General features: G+C 48.6%; 1 protein-coding gene across 3 annotated transcripts; it reads right to left on the bottom strand.

The window, feature by feature from the left end:
• Positions 1-260: 260 nt before the first annotated feature.
• On the bottom strand, positions 261-22,676 carry SMO (smoothened, frizzled class receptor). 3 transcript variants are annotated; one of them, XM_041727718.1, is made up of 13 exons: positions 21,777-21,912; positions 9,117-9,233; positions 8,250-8,455; positions 7,281-7,490; positions 6,857-7,029; positions 6,296-6,515; positions 6,075-6,198; positions 4,752-4,844; positions 4,196-4,304; positions 3,167-3,352; positions 2,589-2,737; positions 1,983-2,117; positions 261-1,761 (listed from the first exon to the last, which is right to left on the bottom strand). In XM_041727718.1, the coding sequence occupies exons 3-13, from the start codon at positions 8,394-8,396 to the stop codon at positions 1,328-1,330; spliced, it is 1,980 nt and encodes a 659-aa protein (XP_041583652.1). In that variant the 5' UTR covers positions 8,397-8,455; positions 9,117-9,233; positions 21,777-21,912; the 3' UTR covers positions 261-1,327. The 3 variants fall into 3 exon arrangements, with proteins under 3 accessions (XP_041583652.1, XP_041583653.1, XP_041583651.1); XM_041727719.1 differs by lacking the exons at positions 9,117-9,233; positions 21,777-21,912 and adding an exon at positions 22,443-22,676; XM_041727717.1 differs by lacking the exon at positions 9,117-9,233 and having other exon boundaries at positions 21,777-22,675.
• Positions 22,677-23,345: the final 669 nt, after the last annotated feature.

Raw genomic sequence — 23,345 nt, 5'->3', positions numbered from 1 at the left:
TCTGTCAGTCCTGACCTCAATAGCACCAAGCCGTTGGCCTTTCAGAATAGCCTGAGGAGGAAGTGGGAGATGAATGAGATAAGGACCAAGCAAACAGGTCAAGGCCAGGGCCTATGGATATTATTTTATTTTATTAAGTAATCTCTATGCCCAACATGGGACTTAAACTCTTGACCCCCCGATGAAGGGTCACATGCTCTACTGCCTGAGCCAGGCAGGTGCCCCTCCCAAGGGCCTGTGGAAAAGAAGCACACCGAGAGTTTATACAAAAACCTTTTATTTACTGTTTGTATTTCTTCTCCCCAATCTGGAACCCAGCTAGCTCCTAAGGCTTCCTGCTGCCTGGTTCTTGAAATTGGGGCCTGGGGGACATAGTTAGGGGTTATGAGAGGTGGGGATCTCCTCACCCACCAGTTGCAGAAGTTGAAGGAAGCTTTCCTGCCTGGCTGAAGCTCCAGCAGCCTCCCAGGGCAGCCCCTCAAGTCAGAGGATCCATTCCCCCACAGGAAGGATGAGAGGAAGAGAGAACACGTGTCTCTCAGGGGCCCAGAGGCTCCCTATCACTTGCTGCTTCTACACCAGGCCAGGCTCCATAGCTGAACCAATCTCTCACCTGGAGATGGAGCCCAGCACCAAGGGGAGGGGTAGAGGTGGGATGGAACATGCCTCTGTTTTGGGTTCTACTCAACAAACAGGAAACAGGAAGAGGTTGGCCTGGAGTGGGAAAGGGGAAGGATGGCACACAGGAGGGGTTACTGGCCTGGGGTTGGGCCAACTGGACACCTGTGGAGAGAGGTTAGAGCCCCTATGGGAACTGGCACTTCCAGCTCCACAACCACTGGGAAGAGAGAGAAGGGAGCCCTGTACCCATCTAGACAAAGGGCTAATGACACAATAAACACATTTGGTCTGAAAGTGCCAGGAAAGGGCAGCCAGTGCTATCTGCCAGGCCTGGGCCTGGCTGCCTCATTGGCTACCACAGCTCACTCTGGGTACTGTCACCCTTGCCTCCACCATCACTGCCCCCGCTCAAGCTCTGCATAGCCCGTGACTCTGCTGCAGGTGAATACTGCCAGCCAGACTCCAGCTGGCGGGGCAGAAACAAGGACCCCGAGCTCCAGGGCCCTTCCCTGGATGAGGCCTACCCGTGGAGATGTCAGGCCCTTTCCCACAGTCCCGCTGCCATGAGCCAGACAGAGAGAGCTCTCCTGGGAGGGCACTGCACCCTCAGGTTCTCCGGAAGACAGGGGAAGCACTCTCAGGGAGGATGAAGAACCTCAGAATGGTATTTGCTCCTCTTTCCTATCCCAGGTCCCGTTGTCCAGGCTCAGAAGTCTGAATCTGCATCCATGAGCTCTGCCTCCATCAGGTTGGTGCGGGAGTGAATGGGCCCCAGCCCCTGCCGGCAGCCCTGAGCCCAGGCCGTGGGAACTGGGGCGCTGGGCAGAAATGGATCCTGCAGGGAACTGGGCTCTGGACAGAAAGGGTTGGAGACCAGGGTCCAGGCTCTCTGTCGGCAGGATTCCCCAGCTCCCCAGGCACCTGCAGCCACCAAGCACTTCTGCCGCGGCAGCTGAGGCAGTCGAGGAACAGCGCTGGCTGCAGGGGCAGGGGCAGGGTGGTGAAGTTCAGGGGGTGGTGCCAGTGGGCACACCTCCTTCTTCCTCTTCCTCCGCTTCTTCTTCCGGCCCAGGCGCTTCTCCAGTTCTGGGGAGATCTCTGCCTCAACCAGCCACAGGTTGGCTTTTTCCTCTGGGGGCACTGATGGCAGGAGAGAGAACTTGAGTTTGGGATGCTGGCTCTGTCCATGCCACCCGTTCTCTCCTCGCACCCCTACTTTTGAGCTCTGGGACACAACTGTAGGTCTCTAGTGCTTCAGCCCTACACTCTAGACCCTCCAGGGCCTTTCCTTCCTCTCCCATCCCAAGAACCCCCAGCCTCCATGCCCCCCACCTTTCTACAGAAGCCTGACCCCCTTGTACCTGGAGTTGCCACAGGGGTGACAGACACATCCTGGGGCAGTATGGCTCCTCTCCGAGCCACCATCTTGGTGACATGTTGGGCCCAGGCAGAGGACACATCAGCAGAGGGCTCGTTGAGGTCAAAGGCCAAACCCGCTGTGGGGATGAAAGGAAAGGCTAAGGAATCATGACTGCCCAGTTCTTGGATGACGGCTCGTTCCTCACTTAGCACATCTACCTTCTCCCAGCAGCTCCCTCACCGTCCCCTGAGCCCAGAAGGCCCACCCAGGGTAATCATAGTGAGCTACCGAGTCCTTGTCTGAAGAGTAGGGCCTTGCTAGAGGTCTGAAAGCCAGTTCCTGGAACTGGAGAGGACAGAAGGAGGGAAAGGGAGATGAGACCAAAGTATCAGCAAGCAGACCCAGGGGCAGAAACAGTGCAGAGGAGCCAGGGATAGAGGGGGGACTGGAGAAAGTTGAGTGTGTGAGGAGGGGCCGGGGGCGGGGGTGGGGGTTATTCCTCCCAGCCTTCCAGACAGTCCACGTGTCCACACCAGCCTAGTGGGATGGGGCCCAGGTACTGTGGGTGCTGAGTGGCTCCCGTGGAGGAAAGGGGCCTGAAGCTCACCCACAGGCCCATCGTGGGAGACAGTGTGCATGCTGAAGGACAGTTCCTGGCCTGGGTTCTGCAGCAGCTCACGCCGCTTGGAGAAGGCCTTGGCGATCATTTTGCTCTTCTTGATGCGTTTGGGCTCATCATCACTCTGCCCAGTCAACCTGAGAGCAGAAGAGGTGGGGGAGGGGAGTGAAGGAGCAGCCACTTCCATCCAATCTTGTGAAAGACCAGTGACGACGCCATTCCCTCCACGACTTTGAGGAGTAGAGACCTCTGCAAAGAAGTGGGCCTAGAATTTGGGGCTCCTGTATGCTCAGTACTCAAATCACTCAAATCAGTCTACTCTTCTAAGAGACGCTGGCAGCAGCTGGCTCAACACTTGATTGGTCCTCCCAAGGGCAGGAGGTGTCACCAGAGGGCAGTGGTGAGCCACAGAGGAGGCAGCTTTAGGGATCTCAGCGCAGACCCTTAGAAAACTAGCCTACCCAAGAGTGCTGGGAGACTGCGGAGCCCACAACACCTATTGGTTGGGACATCAAGCTTGAGAAATGAAGGGCATAAGGTCAGATCCAGCTGGCTGCTGATCCCACCTGCACCAGGTGCGCCTCCAGATGAGCAGCGTGGCCTTAGTCCAGACCCAGGTGCTCATGGCAATGCCGGTTCCAAACATGGCAAACAGGTTGATCTTCTCCACCAGGAGGCTAGGGCGATTCTTGATTTCACAGTCAGGGATGGGCTTCTTGGTGGGCAGCCCGATGGTCACATTGGCCTGGCACCTATGGCGGGGGGCAGGTAGCAGACAGGTGAGGCTTTCTGGGTCTCTTGGGTGGGGACCCAAATAATCAACCCAAAGACTTTGGAAAGCGCTAAGCCCCCACAGCAATGATTCACAACCCCGGGTGCTCAGTAGAGTCATTTGGGACATTAGAGTTACTTTTAATAACTACTAATGTCTAGGTCACACCCCAGACAATGAAATCAAATCTCTGTGGGAGGACCAGGCATTAGTGTGGTTTAAAGCTTCCTGGACTGGAAGCTGAAGCCATTAAGGAAGAGCCTGAGGCAGTCAGGACAAGGACTGGTGTCCATTTTAATGAGCACTGTAACTGCTATTCCTGCCATCAGCAAGTGTGGCTCTTCTTTCAGCGGGTGAGCTGCCTTACTCTCAGATTCATCCTCGTGGTGACACAAAAAAGCACAGACAAAGCTAGCAAGTATTAACAGGTTGTTAATCTATCATAGAGAGGTAACTGCTTCTGTGCAGGGCTCTATAATAAGCTCTGTAAAGAGTACGTTGAGAATTAGAGTGACTTCTATGGCCAACACAGAGTCGTCAGAGAAGCCCAAACACGAGAGAGCTTAACAGTTACAAACACCAGCCAGACAGTGGCTCATGCAGAGAGGAGGGCAGAGTGGAGCTAGGGTAGGAGAGCTGCTTGCCGTGTTTGCAAATTACAGAGCAAAGGACATCTCGGGCACCCAGAGCACAATGGGCAGTTTCACCTGCCATCGGAGGAGGACACCTGGCAGAGCCTTGCTGAACGGTAAAAGGGCTATCTCTGCAGTCCTGGCTCCAGCTCCTATGGCTGCTGCCCCCAAGCCCCAGGCCCTGTACTCACAGCACATAGTCCCGGAAGCTACGCTCCCACTCAGCCTGGTTGAAGAAGTCGTAGAAATGGCAGCTGAAGGTGATGAGCACAAAGCCAAAGGCCAGGAAGCCAAAAATGCCTGTGGAGGGCCAGGGTGGGACAGAACATTACCAATCCCAGGTGTGGAAGCAGCAGCAGGGACAAGGTATTTGCCCCAGTTAGGCCTGAAACATAGCTGAGTCTGGAGTAAATCCATGCTAGGCTCAGTTTGCTGTATTCTCCAAAAAAAGGCCCGAAGGGCACTTGAGACAACTGTGGGACAGGTGGCATGGGGAAGTAGTCTTGGCATGAATTTGAATTTTTCCGTCCAAGAAGGTCCCCTTTTGTGCTGGTACCACCATCACCACACACACACACACACACACACACACACACACACACACAGCCTTGTCCTGATCCCATGGCTGCTAACTTGTGCCACTGACACTACTCTTCTAAGACCCTATCCTGCAGGTCCCATGGCCCCAGGAGGGTACAGTGGTGGGCTGGCCAGTACCTCAGGCCAAAGGCCTTGCGATCCACTCACCCAGGCGCAGCATGGTCTCATTGATCTTGCTGGCAGCCTTCTCACTCAGCAACCCAGGATGGTTGCTCTTGATGGAAAACAGAGTCATGACTCCTGAACAGAAGAGAGACCTCAGACATTAGTAGGGTGAGGCCACCCTCCCGGGAGGGATGGGTATAACAGGGAGTCCCCAGTCTGATTACTCCTATGCTTTAAAGCTTGAGGAACTGGAGACACTTGAGAAATGGAGCATAGTTGGTGGCAGATGTGCTGTGTACTGGAAGACTGGGGCAGAGCCCAGACAGACAGACAGATAAGGAGAGAGAGAAGGCGCCTTGGTCCTGGCCCCAGCTACCCCTAAATAAGGCAGCCAGGTCAAAGCTGTGCTGATGGAAAAGGCATAAAGAGATGCAAGAACAGTGCTATCCAATAGATATACAATGTCTGCCACATACAGACTCTCCAATTTTCTAGTAGCCACATTAAAAAAGTAAAAAGATGCAAGTGAAGCTAATTTCCATACATTTCATACACAATGTCATTGTTTATTTCATATCATTTCAACATGTACTCCATATAACAAACTATTAATGAGGTAGTTTACTTTCTTTGGGCTCTGTATTGCAATACAATTTTATACTGATGACACATCCCAGTCTGGAGTCGTTTCAACACATGTGGCTAGAGGCCACCGTACAGGACAGCAAAGATACAAAACATAAATCAGAGGCCCGGAGACTGCCAAAAAGAGGTGGGCTGAACAGAAGGCTGACAGCACAGGAGGAGGAAACTGAAGTTTACAAAGAGAATGCAACAAAAATGAGCTAAGAAGACACGGAGGCTTACTGTGGAGGTGGTGGCTCCAGACGGGAAATCAGGGAACAACGAATCTGTGCGTGTTGTGGCAACTTGTGGGTGGAAAGCAGATGAGGAGCCAAGTTCCAAGAGATGGGGGGCATATATAAATTCAGGGTGCACACACACACAACCGAAGGCCCGAGCTGGCTGCTGTGGACAGGCCAGTTTATTCACCGTATGAGTGCAGCTGGCCAAGGGCTGAGCCGGGGCTCAGGCTCTGCTCAACAGGCTGTGAGCTGTGGCTCAAGGCTCTGGAGAAAGGGCCTGCATTTCTCTGGCCGGCACAGAGGTGTTGCCCCACACCAGGTGCCATGACACTTTCTGCTGAGAGTGGGCACCTTCCACTTACCAGCAAGACCCTGTGTGAGCTGACTGAGGTCCTGCTGCGAAGGCAGCAGAAGCTGGCAGCTTCTAGCTCCCACTTACACAGAGCAGGCGCATGGCGCATTTTGTGGCCCAACTGGTGCTGGCCTGGTGCTCACTCACCTCGGATGAGGAAGTAACCTCCCACAATGAGCACCAGGCCAATGGGGGCCAGCACGAAGCCAGCACGGTATCGGTAGTTCTTGTAGCCAACAAAACAGATGCCGCTCACGGAGTCCCCATCCACCTGCGGTGGGAAGAAGGTGGGAGGGAGGGACAGAGTTGGTCACTGGCCCCCTTACCCAAGCCCGCTCCAGTCCCCAGGCCCCCACCAGTCACCATACCTGGGCCACAGCAAGAATTGCCACAGTAAGGACAAAGGGGAGTGACCACGTTAGCAGGTGGAAGTAGGAGGTCTTGCCAGAGAGAGGCTGGTAGGTGGTGCCCAGGGCTTTGAAGGAGGTGTGCCAGGCATAGGTGAGGACCACAAACCAGACGACACCAGCCATCAGGGCGTAGTACACGATGACAAAGATGATGACGCAGGACAGGGTCTCATTGGAGCTGTGCAGACATGTGAAGGGTCACCTGGGGAGGTCATTCTGTCCTCCCTTTATCAGCTCTCTCCACCTTGTCCCCAGACCCTTGGCTTCTAAGGTCTGGAGGTTCCCTAGGAGTCAGGGCTTAGGTACAAGACTCAGGTCAGATTTGAAGAGGGTGTGAAGGATGCCCCTTGGAGCAAATGCAAACATTCACGGCCCTAATGCTGCAAACTTTGGGCACAACAGGCAGAGCTGAATCCTACGCTCAAATGTCAGTTTCAATCCCCACCTGTCCCTTTTGTGGGAAACACACATTTCAACTTTCTGCCCCTCCCCTCATTTCGGGGTCCCCAAGACACCTACGTGGGCTCCCCAAGTCTCATGGTGCCATCTGCACGGCAGACAATCTCCCGGCGAGCGCCGTCCATAAACTGGGCCAACCAGCCAATGCTCCCCACAAAAAAACACGCGTTGACGTAGAAGAGAATGACAGCAGGGTAGCGATTCGAATTCCGCCAGTCGGCCACAAATGTGGCCTAGAAAAGATAAGTGGGGTCCATTCTATGAGGTTTGGGTGATTCTGCTGCCATGGATACCCTAGTCTGAACCCTAAACCCCTCTTATCCAGACCCTGTCCCAGGGACCCCACCAGGTCTTCCCCTCCTCACCTCCCTCTGCCCCAATAGCTGGGCCAACTGACAATCTACTTCCTTCCCACTTTCTAGGCTGCACGTTCTAGGCCCCCTTCCCCCTGACCCTTCCGCCCGCAGGCCTGCCATCGGCTGACCAGGGTGAAGAGTGTGCAGAGGCCTGTGACTGCCCCGAAGGCCGCGATGTAGCTGTGCATGTCCTGGTGCTCGGCTTCAGTGAACAGCGGGTTCTGGCACTGGATCCCACATCCCTCCACGTCCTCATACCAACTCTTGGGGTTGTCGGTCCGAACCAAGGGAGCCTCGCACTGGCCCGAACTGTTAAACTTGATGTTCTGCACCTCATTCTGGCACAAGGGAAGGGAAGAGGGCAGTGCAAAAGGGAGCAGGAGGCCCAGGGGCACCCATGGTTTAATATGAGGCAGAGTGGTAGCATGGCGGAGTGCCAAGAGCCCAGGCTGGAGACAACCTTCCAGCGTTTGAATCCCAGCCCTACCACTCAATGACAAATTATATCAATAGCCTGGGGTGAATTATTCGACCTCTCTGTTATCTCACTTTCCCCAACTCTAGGATAGCAGCTCCTACTTCACGGTGTGGTTTAAAGGTTAAATGAATAAATAGATGTAAACTGTTCCTATAGCATTTGGCAGGTAGTAAATAGTAATAACTAGCATGATTACTAATATTATTGCTGTTATTATTATTATTACTACTTGTGAGCTCTCCTTTACCACCAGAATGAGATCACACCCGTCTTGGTATCTCTAGTTGTTTTATGTGTGTGTGTCTTAATTCTCTAAATAAACTAAAAAAACCATAAACTGCTTGGCCAATGAGTTCCTGTCATCCATGACTCCCGAAACTCCCCAACACCTGGTAGAGTAGGTGCTCAAAAAATATTTGTTGAACAGCTGCCTTTTATAAATAAACAGATAATCCCTAATAGACTGGCCCAGTCAGTGAGTGTCAGTTTGGTTTTGTGGCTCATTGACCCCATGGCTGCAGATTTAGGTCTCCCAGGAGAGAAGCCTGTGGGGCTGCCCTGCTCCTGCCTCCTGTTGGACCCTGCCCTATGCCCAGGGCTTGCCCCTCAAAGCACTCACCGGGCAGCCCTCGGGGAAGTGGTCAGGGGTGCAGCGCAGGAAGTCAGGCCAGCCGCGCTCCCTCTCCACGATGGCGCAGGGGCCTCGGGTAGCCTGGCAGAGGGTGCGGCTAGGCAGCTCCACCCGGTCATTCTCGCACTTGGGCATGTACACAGCACAGAGTAGGGGCTGGATCACTGCCCAGCAGCGGGGGGCATTCCGGAGGCCTAGGGGGAGGCAACAGTGTGGGCACATTGCAGTGAAACCCCTCCTCATGCTGACTCAGTCACAGTCATTCCCAGGCCTAAGGCAAGTCTCTGCCACAATGCCAGGGCTGTCAGGCGCAGGGTTTCTCAACAGGGCATTTGGGCAGGATGAGTTTCTCAACAGGGCATTTGGGCAGTCTTGCCCAAATGAGTCTTCTCTAGGACTGTCCGCTAGAGTGTAGGGCTTTTAGCATCCCTAGACTCTTTCCACTAAGTGCCAACAGAACCCCTAAATGCTCCCCTTTGCCCTACTCCAGAGTTGGTGACTGGAAGAGGGCCTGAAGGGGAGCTTCTGGGATGCTGGTAATGCTCTAATTCTTGATCTGGCCGCAGTTACATGTATGTGTTCACCTTGTGAAAAGCAAGCCTGTGATCCATGCACTTTTCTGTATGTATTTGTGATTCCAGTTTTTTAAAAAAAACAGCCCCCATTTCCAAATGCCCTGCTGAGAACCCCAGGTCGACTTGCCTTTTACCTTGTCGGGGCATTCTTAAAACCTTTCAGAGGTCTCTTCTAGGGTAAAGGGAGGTTGTGGGACACCACCCCGTCCCCATCACAAAGCCCATGCACCAGAACCAGATGTTGCCCTTTGCCCAGACCCAGGATCCTTGACCCTCTTACCAAGCTGAAGTGAAACAGAGTACAGGGAGGAGCTTTAGAAGAAGTAGTCAGGGGAGCCAGGTACTCCAAAGCCAGAGGAGGAAACAGGAAATCAGATGGAGAGAAACAGAGGAGGTTCTGTCCAGTGCAGAAGGAGGAAACATGTTGTCAGCAAGACAGAAAGAGATGGAGATCTCCCAGCACCCCTGCCCCAACCCAGGGCCTCTACCCTGCTGCCCCAGTGGCTGGGCCCACCCAGCATTCTGCCCCCATTGTCACTCCCGAGTCATCCCTGCTTCGGAATACTTGTTCACCCAAGAAGTTATCTTAGGAGAAGCTTCTGAGGGATGGCCTGGGTGGCCCAGTGGTTGAGCGTCTGCCTTTGGCTCAGGGCATGATCCCAGGGTCCTGGGATCTAGTCCCACATTAGTTAGGCTCCCTGTGGGGAGCCTGCATCTCCCTCTGCCTGTGTCTCTGCCTCTGTGTGTGTGTATGTGGTGTGTGTGTCTCTCATGAATAAATAAATAAAATCTTAAAAAAAAAAAAAAGGTCTCACATTCTGAGGATGTGAGACCAAACTGGGTGACTGCCACATTGCCAAGCTACAGTGGTAGGGGCAGATACTTGTTCTTTTTTTGGGAAAGAGGCAATACAGTAGAATGATATGGGTCATGGGCATTACAATTAACCTCCCCGGGTTCAAACCTAGGCTCTACCATTTCCTGGCTGTTTGATTTCGGGCAGATTACCTTATGGCTAGCCTCAGTTTCTTCATCTGTGAAATAAGGATAATAGATTTACCCCGTGGAAATGTTGTGAAGAGTTAGATAATGCATTGAATGTGGTTAGCATGGTATCTGTCAGACAACAGGCACTCGGGAAATATTAGGTGTTATTACTCATCTGAAAGCTCTGACCACTCACAGCTCCCACTACCACAAAGCCTATTCCAGGGCACAGAGCAAGTTCCTGTCAAGAAGCAATGTCCTTGGGCAACTGTCCCCAGACCTGACCAAATCAGAATCATCTGGGGACCCCTATCATTCTAGTTGGAGAAAACCCCTCTTAAGAGTTCTGACCAAGTGGGTCCGGGTGGAGAACACAGCAGTGGTTGCCAGGGGGTAGGTAGGTGGATAATTTGCACACAAGGGAATAACATGAGAGAATATTTGGGTCTGAAGGGATTGTCACTATCTTGAGTGTAGCGGCTCGTTACATAACTATGTGTTTGTCTAAATTCATAGAATTGGGGCAGCCCCAGTGGCACAGCGGTTTAGCGCAGCCTGCAGCCCAGGGTGTGATCCTAGAGACCTTGGATCGGGTCCCACGTTGGGCTCTCTGCATGGAGCCTGCTTCTCCCTCTGCCTGTGTCTCTGACTCTCTCTCTCTCTCTGTGTCTCTATGAATAAATAAATAAAAAATATTAAAAAAATAAATTCATAGAATTGTACAACAAAGAAAAAAGTGAATGTTACTGGATGTTTACTGAACAATATATTTTAAATGGAGGAAGCTTACTAGAGTAAAATTTATTCCAGAGGAGCAGTAAGCAGTTGATTAATAAAAATATTATTTTTCTGGATTTTGTGATATTTGCAATAATCAACTTCTAAAGATGTGGAATTTTGTTTTTTCTTTTCTCAATTTATTTTTTATATTATTTATTTATTTATTTGGCAGAGAGAGAGAGAGCAGAAGCAGGCAGAGGGAGAAGGAGAAGCAGACTCCCTGCAGTGCTCTATCCCAGGACCCCAGGATCATGATCTGAGCCAAAGGCAGAGACTTAACAAACTAAGCCACCCAGGTGTTTTTTTCTCATTTTAAATATTGTTTTGTACCTTAAAAATAAACTCCCCAAGGAAAAGACAGATTATTAAAGATATCTTAAAAGACAACTGAGAAACTATCTAGGGAAAAAAATGGATTCTGACTCCATTTCTTACATAAAAATAAATTCCAGAGGAATCAAAATAACTACATGAGTTTTAAAAATTAAGGTACCAGAAGAAAAGATGGGAAATGGTTTTTAAAATCTTGAAGTAGAGATGGCTTTTTGAAGTATGACACAAAACTCAGAAGCTACAAAATAAAATATTTTAAAAGACTTCAGGAAAATAGATAAGTAGAGTAAAATACCAGATCATAAGAAAAGCAATACATTTAAGAAAAAAAAATATATTTTAAAGATTTTATTTATTTACTCATGAGAGACTCATGAGAGAGAGAAAGAGAGGCAGAGACACAGGCAGAAGGAGAAGCAGGCTCCTTGCAGGGAGCCCAATGTGGGACTCGACACTGGGTCCCCAGGGTCATGCCCTAGGCTGAAAGCAGCGCTAAACCGCTGAGCCACCCCGGGTGCCCGAGAAAATATATTTCTGATACATTGGCAGGTAAAGAGCTAATTTCCTTATGTACATGAATCTCTTCCACATCAGTAAGAAATTCATAATCCAATAGAAAAATGGGCAAAAGGGGATCCCTGGGTGGCGCAGCGGTTTGGCGCCTGCCTTTGGCCCAGGGCGCGATCCTGGAGACCCGGGATCGAGTCCCATGTCGGGCTCCCGGTGCATGGAGCCTGCTTCTCCCTCTGCCTGTGTCTCTGCCTCTCTCTCTCTCTCTCTCTCTCTACCATAAAAAAAAAAAAAAAAAAGAAAAGAAAAATGGGCAAAAGACAAAGTTCAAATACAAATGACCTTTAAACACATAAAGAGACATTCAATCTCATTCTTTTTTTAAAAGATTTTATTTATTCATTTTAGAGAGAGAGAGTGCAAGTTGGAAGAGGGGCAGAGGGGGAGAGAGTGTGTGTGTGTGTGTGTGTGTGTGTGTGCGGGCATCCCACAACCCTGAGATCACCACCTGAGTTGAAACCAAGAGTCAGACCATGAGTCCAAAGCTCAACCAACTCAGCCACCCCAGGTACCCGTTAACGTCACTCTTAATAAACTAAATGTGAAATAAAACTATAATGAGATAAAATTTTTTAACTTTCAGAGTGATAAAGATCAAAATAATTGAAAACGCTGTGTTGACAAGAATATGGGTGAAACTGGCACTTATATATAATTTTAGTAAGAACAGACATTAGTAAACACTTGTGGAAACTGTTTGGCATGATCAAAATTTTATACTAGCGATCCCACTTCACATGTTTACAAAGATAATACATAAAATTATTCATTGCAGAACTGTAACAGCAAAAGAGGAGAAATTGCAGAATGCATAGCCATCAATAGGAGACCAGCCACATAAGATACCATATATCACTATAATACAACACTACGCAAGGTTGAACCACTTGCATTGAAATTGAACTACCTCCAGTGCATCTTGTTAAATGGATAGTTGAGTGAGAACAGCCCGAAGAGCAAACTACTACTGCTTTTCAGTAGCGGAGCAGACTTCTACTACTGGTTGTAGGAGGAAAAAGACTAAGGACGCATCTACATTTATACATATGTTGGCTATCTCTAAAAGGACACACAAAAACCAGTACTAGTGGTTGCCTCTAGGAAGGGGAAATGGGTGGCTGGAAGCAGAAGTGGAGGGGTTTAACTTTTGTTACTTTTGAATTTTGTACAGCTCGTACATACTACCTATTTTTTAGAAGTAATTAAGCTTAAAAAATAAATATGTCAACCATAGAGTTGGGGGAAGCTCTCTAGAGAAGAGAAGGGGACAGAATTGTAGACAGGAAGAAAGGGGGACAGCCTGGATGGCTCAGCGGTTTAGCGCCTGCCTTTGGCCCAGGGCATGATCCTGGAGACCCAGGATTGAGTCCCACATCGGGCTCCCTGTATGGAGCCCACCTTTGTCTCTGCCTCTGTCTCTCACAAACAAATAAATAAAATTTTAAAAAATAAAAATAAAATAAAATTTTAAAAAAAGGAAGAAAGGGACATCAATGTCATCCATTGTTTTATTTCTTTCATTTTATTAAAAACATGAAACAGAAAAAATAAAGACACAGATGTTCTATTAATCTTGGCATTTTTTTATATTCATAGACTTCTTAAATATTTGCCACAATTTAAACTTTAAAAATGACTTTTTGTGTGGTTCTGATGATCAGTCAGGTTGAAAACCATTGTTCTGAGATTGGCTTAACATTAGGAAATTCAATCAATGCAATTTACCACACTAACAGATTAAAGAAGAAAAAAGATCATATGATCATATCAGTAGATGCAGAAGTAGTCGATAGAGTTCAACATGATAAAAAGAATAGGCAAATTAGGAATAAAAGAACACTTTTTTTTTTTTTTAAAGATTTTATTTATTCATGAGAGACACAAAGAGAGAGGCAGAGATATAGACAGAGGGAGAAGCAGGCTCCCTACAGTGAGCCCGGTGTGGGACTGGATCCCAGGACCCTGGGATCACACCCTGGGCTGAAGGCAGATGTTCAACGACTGAGCCACCCAGGTGCCCCAAAAGAACACTTTCTTAATCTGATAAAATGTAACTACAAGAAACCTATGCCAAACATCATAGTAATGGTGAAAGATGGGAACATTTTATCTATTTAGTTAGTTTTGTAAAGATTTTATTTATTTATTTATTCATGAGAGAGAGAGAGGCAGAGGGAGAAGCAGGCGGGACTCCATCCCGACCCCAGGATCACGCCCTGGGCTGAAGGCAGACACTCAATGGCTGAGCCACCCAGGCATCAGAGATGGGAAAACTTTAGAATACAGATATGAAGTCAGAGATAAGGAATGCTGCTACTTTCATCACTTGTATTAAACAATGCACTGAACATCTTAAGTAGTGCATTAAGCCAATAAAGGCACGCGGCTTGAAAAGAGAGACACAAAACTCATTATTCACAAATGAGATGGCTATGTGTATAGGATAAATTTAGCTAGTTTACTGGGTTCAAAATCAATTGTATTTCTATATGCCAGTAACAAACAAAATGAAATATTAAAGGAACTAAAAAAAAAAAAAAAATATTAAAGGAACTATTTAGAATAGTATTTTAAAAACCAAGTACCTAGGGGAATCCCCGGGTGGCTCAGCGGTTGAGGGCCTGCCTTCGGCCCAGGGCATGATCCTGGTGACCCAGGATCAAGTCCCACATCGGGCTCCCTTCATGGAGCCTGCTTCTCCTTCTGCCTGTGTCTCTGCCTCTCTCTGTGTCTCTCATGAATAAAAAAATAAAAATCTTAAAAAAAAAAAAAAAAAGGAAACTTCTGGCCTTCTAATGATGAAGAGTCACAATTAAAAAAAAATAAAAATTTGAGAAAATGAAAAAAGATCTAAATAGAAATATATAATGAAATGATTGGAAGACTAAGTATTGTAAAGATGTCTTTTTTCCAAATTAGTCTGTATATTCAATGTAACCCCCATCAAAATTACCAATAATTATTTTTTAATTAATTAATTTATTTATTCATGAGAGACAGAGAAAGGCAGAGACATATGCAGAAGGAGAAGCAGGCTTCCCACAGGGAGCCTGGTGTGGGACTCGATCTCAGAATCTCGGGATCATGCCCTGAGCTAAAGGCAGATGCTCAACCACTGAACCACCCCGGTGCCCCCAAATATTTTTATATTAAAACACAAAGGGTCAAGAATAGTCCAGACTCTATTAAATACTGCTGTACCATAAATGCTATAAGCATTATAAGAATGGTAGAGGGGACGCCTGGGTGGCTCAGCGGTTGAGCACCTGCCTTCGGCCCAGGGCCTGACCCTGGAGACGCAGGATCGAGTCCCGCATCGGGCTCCCTGCTTGGAGCTTCTCCCTGTGTTTCTGCCTCTCTCTCTCCCTCATGAATAAATAAATAAAATCTTTGAAAAAAAAAATAATGGTAGAGGTTCTTGACTTGAAACTCAAAAAGGATTCTTAGAGAGAATTTAGGGGTCTGTGAACTTGAATGAGAAAAAAATTACATCAAATAGAAATTTAGCCCTTCCTTCAATTATGGGTGTAAGCCACATACTATGTTATCAGTATTGTGTTTTTGTCATGAATGGAAATTAGATATTTTTATTATAGATATCTCAAAATATTGTTACTGTTCATCTCCACCTTGATATTATGGTGGTTATTAAACACATAGTACATCTTACTTAGTTTATCAGTAAAGAAGCACATATATGTTAGATCACAAAATTGTTTTAATATGTTTGATAATTATATTTCAATAGAAATCATTTCCTTTGTACCTATATTCTCCTTTTTAATCCTATGTGTTTTACCTTATAAATTTAAAAATATGATACTGAGAAAGGGCACAGAGGTTTTATCAGACTGCCAAAGAGGTTCATAGCTCAAAGAAGGTGAAGAACCATGCCATAAAGATATGATAATTAAGATGGCACATATTGGCAAAGGATAGACAAAATAGAACTATGGAACAGAATAAAGATCCCAGAAACAAATAGATATTTGGACAATTTGATTTATGGCAGAAGAGTGGAGAAGGGATATTCTTTTTAACAAATAATGTTGAGGGCGCCTGGGAGGCTCAGTGGTTGAGCATCTGCCTTTGGCTCAGGGCATGATGCTGGGGTCCTGGGACCGAGTCCCCAGCCTCCCCGTAGGGAGCCTGCTTCTCCCTCTGCCTATGTCTCTGGCTCTCTCTCTATGTCTCTGCCCGCCCCCCTCTGTCGCTCAAGAATAAATAAATAAAATCTAAAAAAAACAAAAACAAAAAACAAATTATGTTGAAACTAAATGAAATATAAATGAAACTAGTAAATTGTATGTCTAAATTGAAAGAAAAATCTAAAAAAGTTTTGAGAAGATAACATGAGAATAAGTTCATGACTTTATGTTATGAAAGGACATTTTTAAAAGATTTATTTATTTATTTGCAAGACAGAGTGTGAGCAAGAGTGGGGGTGGGGAGAGGAAGAGGGAGAGAGAGAGAAGGAAAGCATACTCTCTGCTGAGCAGGGAGCCCCCTGCAAGGAGATCTCAGAATCCTGAGATCATGACCTGAGCCAAAACCAAGACTAGGATGCTTAACTGACTAAGGCACCCAGGTACTCCATGAAAGGACTTTTTTTTAAAAAAAGGTTTTATTTGTTTTTTCATGAGAGACATAGAGAGAGAGAGAGAGTCAGAGACACAGGCAGAGGGAGAAGCAGGCTCCATGCAGGGAGCCTGCCGTGGGACTCAATCCCTGGTCTCCAGGATCACGCCCTGGGCTGAAGGCGGTGCTAAACCACTGAGCCACCCGGGCTACCCAATGAAAGGACTTTTTAAAATAAGACAATAAGTACTAATCAGAAAAAGCTTTATCAATGACTTTTTTTTTTTAATCAACGACTATCTTAAAGCTCAGAACTTCTGTTAACAGATGACACAAAGGAAATTAAAAGGCAAGGCACAGAAAATATTTTCAACTCATACAACCAATGAAGAATTCCTGTCCAGCATAAAGAAAGAACTCTTAGAAATCTTATGAGAGTGACAGCCCTATAGAAAAATGGGCCAAAGATGCGAACAGAGACTTCATAAAAGAAGAAATCCAAATGGCCAATAAACATTTGAAATGGTGCTTAACCCCATTAGTTATCAGGGAAATGCAAATTAAAACCACAAATACATACCACATTATATCCACCAGATTGGCAAAAAGGTAAAAGGCTGACACCACCAATAATCAAGAATCATGTGGAGTGATGGTGACTCCTCTACAAGATAAGTGGGGAATCTAAGGTGGTATAACCACTTTGGAAAACTGTTTCGTATTACCCAGTAAAGCTGAAGGTAGAGACAGCTGAGTGGCTCAGTGGTTGAGTGTCTGCCTTTGCCTCAGGTTGTGATCCTGGGGTCCTGGGACTGAGTCCCACATCAGGCTCCCTGTGGGGAGCCTACTTCTCCCTCTGCCTAGGTCTCTGCTTCTCTCTGTGTATCTCTCATGAATAAATAAATAAAATCTTAAAAAAAAAAAAAGCTGGGGTTTCCTGGGTGGCTCAGTGGTTTAGCACCTGCCTTTGGCCCAGGGCATGATCCTGGAGTCCTAGGATCAAGTCCCACATCTGGCTCCCTGCATGGAGCCTGCTTCTCCCTCTGCCTGTGTCTCTGCCTCACTCTCTCTCTCTGTGTCTCTCATGAATAAATAAAATCTTAAAAAAAAAAAAAAAAAGCTGAACATATGCATAACCTACTGTTTGGTGATCCCATTCCTCTAAGTAGGTACCTAGGGAAATTTGACCCAGGTGCACCAGGATATACATAGAAGAATACTCACAGCAATGGTATTCACAGTGGCCAAAAACTGAGGACAGCTTAAATGTTTGATAACAACAAGACAGATCAGTAAATTGTGATATATTCTACAATGGAATACTGTGTGACAATGAAAAAAAAAAAAAGAGCTGCAATAACATGGATGAATCTTACAAAAGAAATAACAAAAGAAGCCAGACACAAAAGACATAAAAGAATATACATATCGTGATTTGTATAAAGCTCAAAAACATTCAAAACCTAAATATCCTGATTAGGGATTCCAAAACTAGATGATAAAGCTATAGAAGAGAAAGGAAATGATAATCAAAAATATTAGGGTAGTGGGTACTTCTAGAAGAGAAGGGAGGGAAATATGATTGAAAAAGACAAAGGAGGGATCCCATGATCTAGCTCTTGACTCAGGTGTCACTTTATAATTATTTGGTTTTGTTTTTGTTGTAAGATTTTATTTATTTATTCATGAGAGACAGAGAGAGAGAGAGAGAGAGAGAGAGAGAGAGAGAGAGAGAGAGAGAGAGAAGCAGAGACACAGGCAGAGGGAGAAGCAGGCTCCATGCAGGGAGCCTGACATGGGACTCGATCCTGGATCTCCAGAATCACGCCCTGGGCTGCAGGCGGCGCCAAACTGCTGCATCACCGGGGCTGCCCAATTATTTGTTATTTAATACCTCTTTGTTTTATGCAGTTTCTGTATGCATGTGGCATAGCACAATTAAAGTTAAAAATCTTGTGGTACCTGCCTGGCTGAGTCGAGGATCGTGCAACTCTTGATCTTGGGGTTGTGGGTTCAAGCCCCATGTTGGGTGTAGAGATTACTTAAAAATAAAATTTTTTTTTTTTTTAAGATTTTATTTATTTATTCATGAGACACACAGAGAGGCAGGGACACAGGCAGAGAGAGAAGCAGGCTCCCTGCAGGGAGCCCAATGTAGGACTCGATCCCAGGACCTCAGGATCACAATCTGAGCCAAAGGCAGATGCTCAACCACTGAGCCACCCAGGTGCCCCAAAAATAAAATCTTTAAAAATAAATAAATTAAAAAGTCAAAAATCTAAAGCAAAAATGAAAACTTGGGCCCATAGATGCTTTCCTCTATTTTCATACTTTCCATATATATATGGAAAGTATGAATATATATATATCTTAACTGATTCTCATCATCATCAGCCAGGTTTGGGAACAGCTCTAGGGGAATTCTTTCTGATCTGCCCCTGCAAACAACCCACCACCATCACCAACGTCCTTCCTCTCATTGCTCAACCAGATGTCGTAGAGGAAAAGAGAAATTCCTCCCAGCTTCTCCGGCTCTTTTCTACTGGCAGCCTCCGGCTGGGTGACAAGGCCACACATCACTGTGCACACACAGAGCACAGCAATGGTCAAAGAGGCTACGTGCTGGTTGTCAGGGACTTATTTCCCTCACCAGCCGCAGGTCTCTGCTTTCTCAGCCCATTTACCAAACCAGATTTGTCCCAAGGTGGACTGTGGCCTGGATATTATGTTTGTCTGGTCAGCTTGGAATGCCTAAGAAGAGACCTGTCAAGCTATCCTGGGGGAAAGATGCTGAGTGCCTGAAAAGGCCCAAGTCCAGAGAGTTGAAAGATACAGGAGGACCTGAGTTCTATACAGATCTAGAAAGCAGTCCAACCTGAGCTAGCAACTTCCTCACTCAGTGGCATACTTCCAAAGGCTCAGCAGTCAAGGATAAGGAAACACAGAGTGACCACTCTCTTCAGCAACTCCTATTCCAAATCTGCTGGTAATCTCCACATAGATGTTCGTTGAGCATCTCTAATTCACACGCCTAACTGAATCCATGCTTTCTTCCTCTTTTTTTTTCAAGATTTTATTTATTTATTTTTATTTTAAAAAAAGATTTTATTTATTTATTCATGACAGACACAGAGAGAGAGAGGGAGAGGCAGAGACACAGGCTCCATGCAGGGGGTCCGACATAGGACTCGATCCCGGGTCTCCAGGATCATACCTCGGGTTGAAGGCGGTGCTAAACTGCTGGGCCACTGGGGCTGCCCAAATTTTATTTATTTATTAATGAGAGACACAGAGAGAGACAGGCAGAGACACAGGCAGAGGGAGAAGCAGCCTCCATGCAGAGAGCCTGATGTGGGACTCGATCCTGGGACTCCGGGATCACACCCTAAGCTGAAGGCCGACGCTTAACCGCTGAGCCACCCAGGTGTCCCCATGTTTTCTTCCTAAACCTTCTCCTCCAGCATTCCCAGCTTAGTGAAAGGGAATGATACCACCTTCCCTGCAAGCCTGAATCCTAGGTCCTCCTGCTCACTCATGCCTTGCATCCAACTCATTGGCAAGTCTTACTGGTTCTAACTTGGATTTCTGGCACCTGTCCACTTCCTCCAGCCTATCACCTGATCATCTCTCACCTGGACCTCCACCTCCATCATATCTCACCTAGACTACTTCAATCATTCCCTAAGCAAGCAACCAGGCTCCAGGCCATTCCTCCTCCCATGGCTTCTTCACACAATACTCAAAGAGATCTTTCTAAAATGCAAATATGATTACATCTCTCCCTTGCTCAAATGCTTTCAGTGGCTCCTTATTATCTTCTGGATAACATCCAAACTTCTTAATACGAGGTAGGAATTCCTTTACTCTCTAACACTCTAGGTCTTATCTCTTATAATTCTATCCCTCTAGATTTTATGCTTTGATCCAGCTCAGCTAAAATTCTTGCACTCTTCTTTAAAAGTACCAAGTCCTCTCACCTCCTCACCTTTGACGCTGTCTCCTCTTCCTATTCCTTCCCATTCAACCTTTCCTTGGCTCAGCTAATTCCTGCTTATTTCTCAGGTCATAGGTGAAAGGTCAGTTCCTCTGGGGAGGGTCTCCCTTGCTCCCCAAAGTCTTTTGTGTTCCTTCAGCACCCTACCCTGTCGCAATACCTCTTACGGGAACTGCTAAAGCTGTCTGTGGTCTTCCCTTGATGGCAGGGATCATGTCTGTATTCCTTGTCTTTATATGTCCCAGAACCTGATCCAGGATAACATGTAGTAAGCAACCAATGCCTAATTTAACGACTGAGCAGATGGCTGGGTACTCAGAACTCCGAGGCTTTAAAACAAACAAACAAACAAACAAACAAACAAACAAGTGTCTACCTTCAAAAGTTTACAGATGAAGACCACCTAGATCATCTTCATCTTTCACCCAGGAAAACACCTCCAAGAGCCAGGTGACACTGACCATTTAGTGATACCAGGCCAGGAATTATATGGCTTTGTCCAACATCCAGCAATGACTCTAAGAACTCTAGTGGACAAGTTGACAATGACAGGCCTGCAGCCTAAATACACTTCCTCCTTCAGGATCATCACTAGCCCCCAGGGCAGAACCAAGATGGATGTAGGGCACCCAAGGCTTGTCAAAAGAAGAAGTTGCCAAGCTGGCTCCTGACTTTTGGTTTTCTTTTTCAAGGACAGTTTTGGAATCACACGGACTAGAAGCAAGCGATGACAAGACCAGTCAGTTCTCTTCTCCGAGTCCCTTAAGGCCCCCAATCCAGAAGAGTGACAAGTGGCGAGAGAATCCACTCCCCACTGCTAAGGAAGAGTTTGTTTGGGTTCAGTCTGCAGTTTTTCAGGCCTGGCCATAATCCTATCCTGAGGTGAGGGCTCTGGGATTTCAAACCACTAAGAAAGTACCCACAGACTCTCAACATCATAGACTTAAGTGTCCTTCTGCAGCTCTGACCAGCCTGAGGACCCAAACTTCCAAAGAATATACAAATAATCCTTAGAATAGTCTCATTCCGTCACAACCTCAGACAAGGATTAGAGTCCCCATTTTTCAGATGAGGAAACAGTGAAATCTCCTGCGAGAAAGCAAGACGAGATCACTGGACTTCCTGTTTCCCAAAACAAGATTTCTGGAAATTTCTGGCTAACTTTTAATTACTCAACAGCAGGGGGTTTCGTATCCGTCACAAATTTCACTCAATTCTTCCCCCCCACCCTCTCCCTCAATGCCTAAATCTTCTCCGGGATCTTTACTTTTTTCCTCTCCAACTCGACTTGCCGGTTGGCTTCTTTTCCAAGATCTAAACACCTCCTTGAATCCCCAAGGACCCCGCTTCCAGAGCAGTACTTAGGTGGAGCAGCCCCATTTCTTAAAAAACGTCCTTCCCCGTGGCTCTGAACCCCCTCCTCACGGGCCCCTCATTCCTCCCATTCTCTGCGCACCCACCCCGCTCAGGCCTTTTGTGACCGGCTCCCTCCACTGCCTCGCCCCCCGCCCCCACCGAGGGTCCCATCCCGCTTACGGCAGGACCCCGAGTTGCAGACTGCGTTCCTCCAACTCTCCCGGTGCAGCGCCCGCCCTCGCCAAAGCTCAGGCCCGAGCCTGTTCTTTCCAGGAGTCCCGCATCCCACCCCCGTAGCCCCGGCTCCGGCTCCGGCTCCGGCTCCGGCTCCCGCGCGCTTACCCGACCAGAGCACCAGCTTGCCGTGCGCTTCTTCCTGGGAGTCCGAGTCCCCGGCCAGCAGCGTGGAGGTGGCCGCGTAGGGCAGCGCCGAGCCCAGGCACACGTTGTAGCGCAGCGGCTCGCAGGGGGCTGCGCGGCCGCAGTGGCTCAGCAGCGGCGGAGGGCCGGTCACCGCCGCGCTCCTTCTCGCGCTCCCGCCCGCGCTCCGCGGCCCAGGCCCAGTCGCGTTCCCGCTCAAGGCCGCCCCCCGGCCCGGGCCCCCCAGCAGCAGCAGCAGCAGCCCCAGGAGCAGGATCTCGGGCCCCCGTGCGAGACGGGCAGCGGCCATGGCCAAACCCGCCAACTCAGCAGAAGCCCCGGCGTCCCCGCCCGCTCCCCGGAGCCCCCCGGCCGCACGCGCAACCCTTGGGGCGGCGGAGGTGGCTCAGGCGACCTGCGCGCCCCGCGGGGCCGGGGCCGGGCCCCCTCGGACGCTCCGCGCGCCGCGGGCCCTCGGCGCCCAACTTCGCAAACTTTGGACCCGGGGGCCCATGTTGGGCGGCGGAGGCCCCGGCCGGGATGCACCCCCCTCTACTCTTTCTCCTGGCAATCCAGTTGTCTTCAGCCCCGGGAGCCCCCTGGGCCCCCCATCTCCAGCCCCATTCCCCCTCCCACCATTAAAACTACCTCTCGGCCCCGCGCAGGAGGCCAGGCGCGCGCCGGCGGTGGGGGACTAGCTCCCCGGCTTCCCCTCTGCGCCAGCCCGCGGCCCAGCAGCCACCTTCGCCCGAGCGCGCCTCAGCCCCCCGACTCTCCCACCGACTCCCCGGCTCCTTTGTTGCTCTAGCTCGCTCGGCTCTCTGGAATGCACGGGCCTCGCCGAGCCAAGCCCGGCCCCACCTCCGCCACGGCTTGGGGAGGGACTGGCCGAGGGAGGGAAGGGGAGGGGCGGGGCGGGGAGGGGAGGGGAGGGGACGCGAGAGAGGAGGAGCGCGAGCCTTGCTGTCCCCGGCGCGCGGAGGGGCCCCGGCCAGGGGGCTCTGGTGACCCCGTCCGCCACCCTGGGGCAAGAGATGGGAGGAAATCGTGGCCGGGAGCTGCAACCAGACTCAGCGGGCACCTAGATCAGCCTGAGGATCTTTCGACTTGGGGGAAAAGACCAAGCGAATAGACACTTCTGGTTTACAATGAGAGAGACTGACTAGGGTGCCTGAAGTCAGCAGAATCCTCTTCTACATCCTTGCCTGGCCCCCAACTCGCCAGTTTTTTCTGGTTCTGGTTTTAGATCTTTCAACTTGTCCCGGGGGGCGGGGGGCCATGGAGGAGAACCAGGGTTTGGTTCGCTTGTTTCAATCCTTCCAACTTGGGGGAATTCGCTTGTTTCAATCCTTCCAACTCGGGATCTGTGTGATTCGCTTGTTTCAATCCTTCCAACTCGGGATCTGTGTGAGAGATGAACTCAAAGTCACTCAGGGCAGCTGCCTGGCTGCTGTTACCTGTGAGAACAAGTGTCTGGAAACCAAACGTGCCGACATCAGTCTTTATCGCTACAGATGTGTGAAGTGCAAACTGTAGTTTCCAACGACTGAC

This window comes from Vulpes lagopus, chromosome 13 (assembly GCF_018345385.1).
Source record: "Vulpes lagopus strain Blue_001 chromosome 13, ASM1834538v1, whole genome shotgun sequence".
NCBI lineage: Eukaryota > Metazoa > Chordata > Mammalia > Carnivora > Canidae > Vulpes > Vulpes lagopus.
This window is presented reverse-complemented; position numbering and strand designations above follow the sequence as displayed.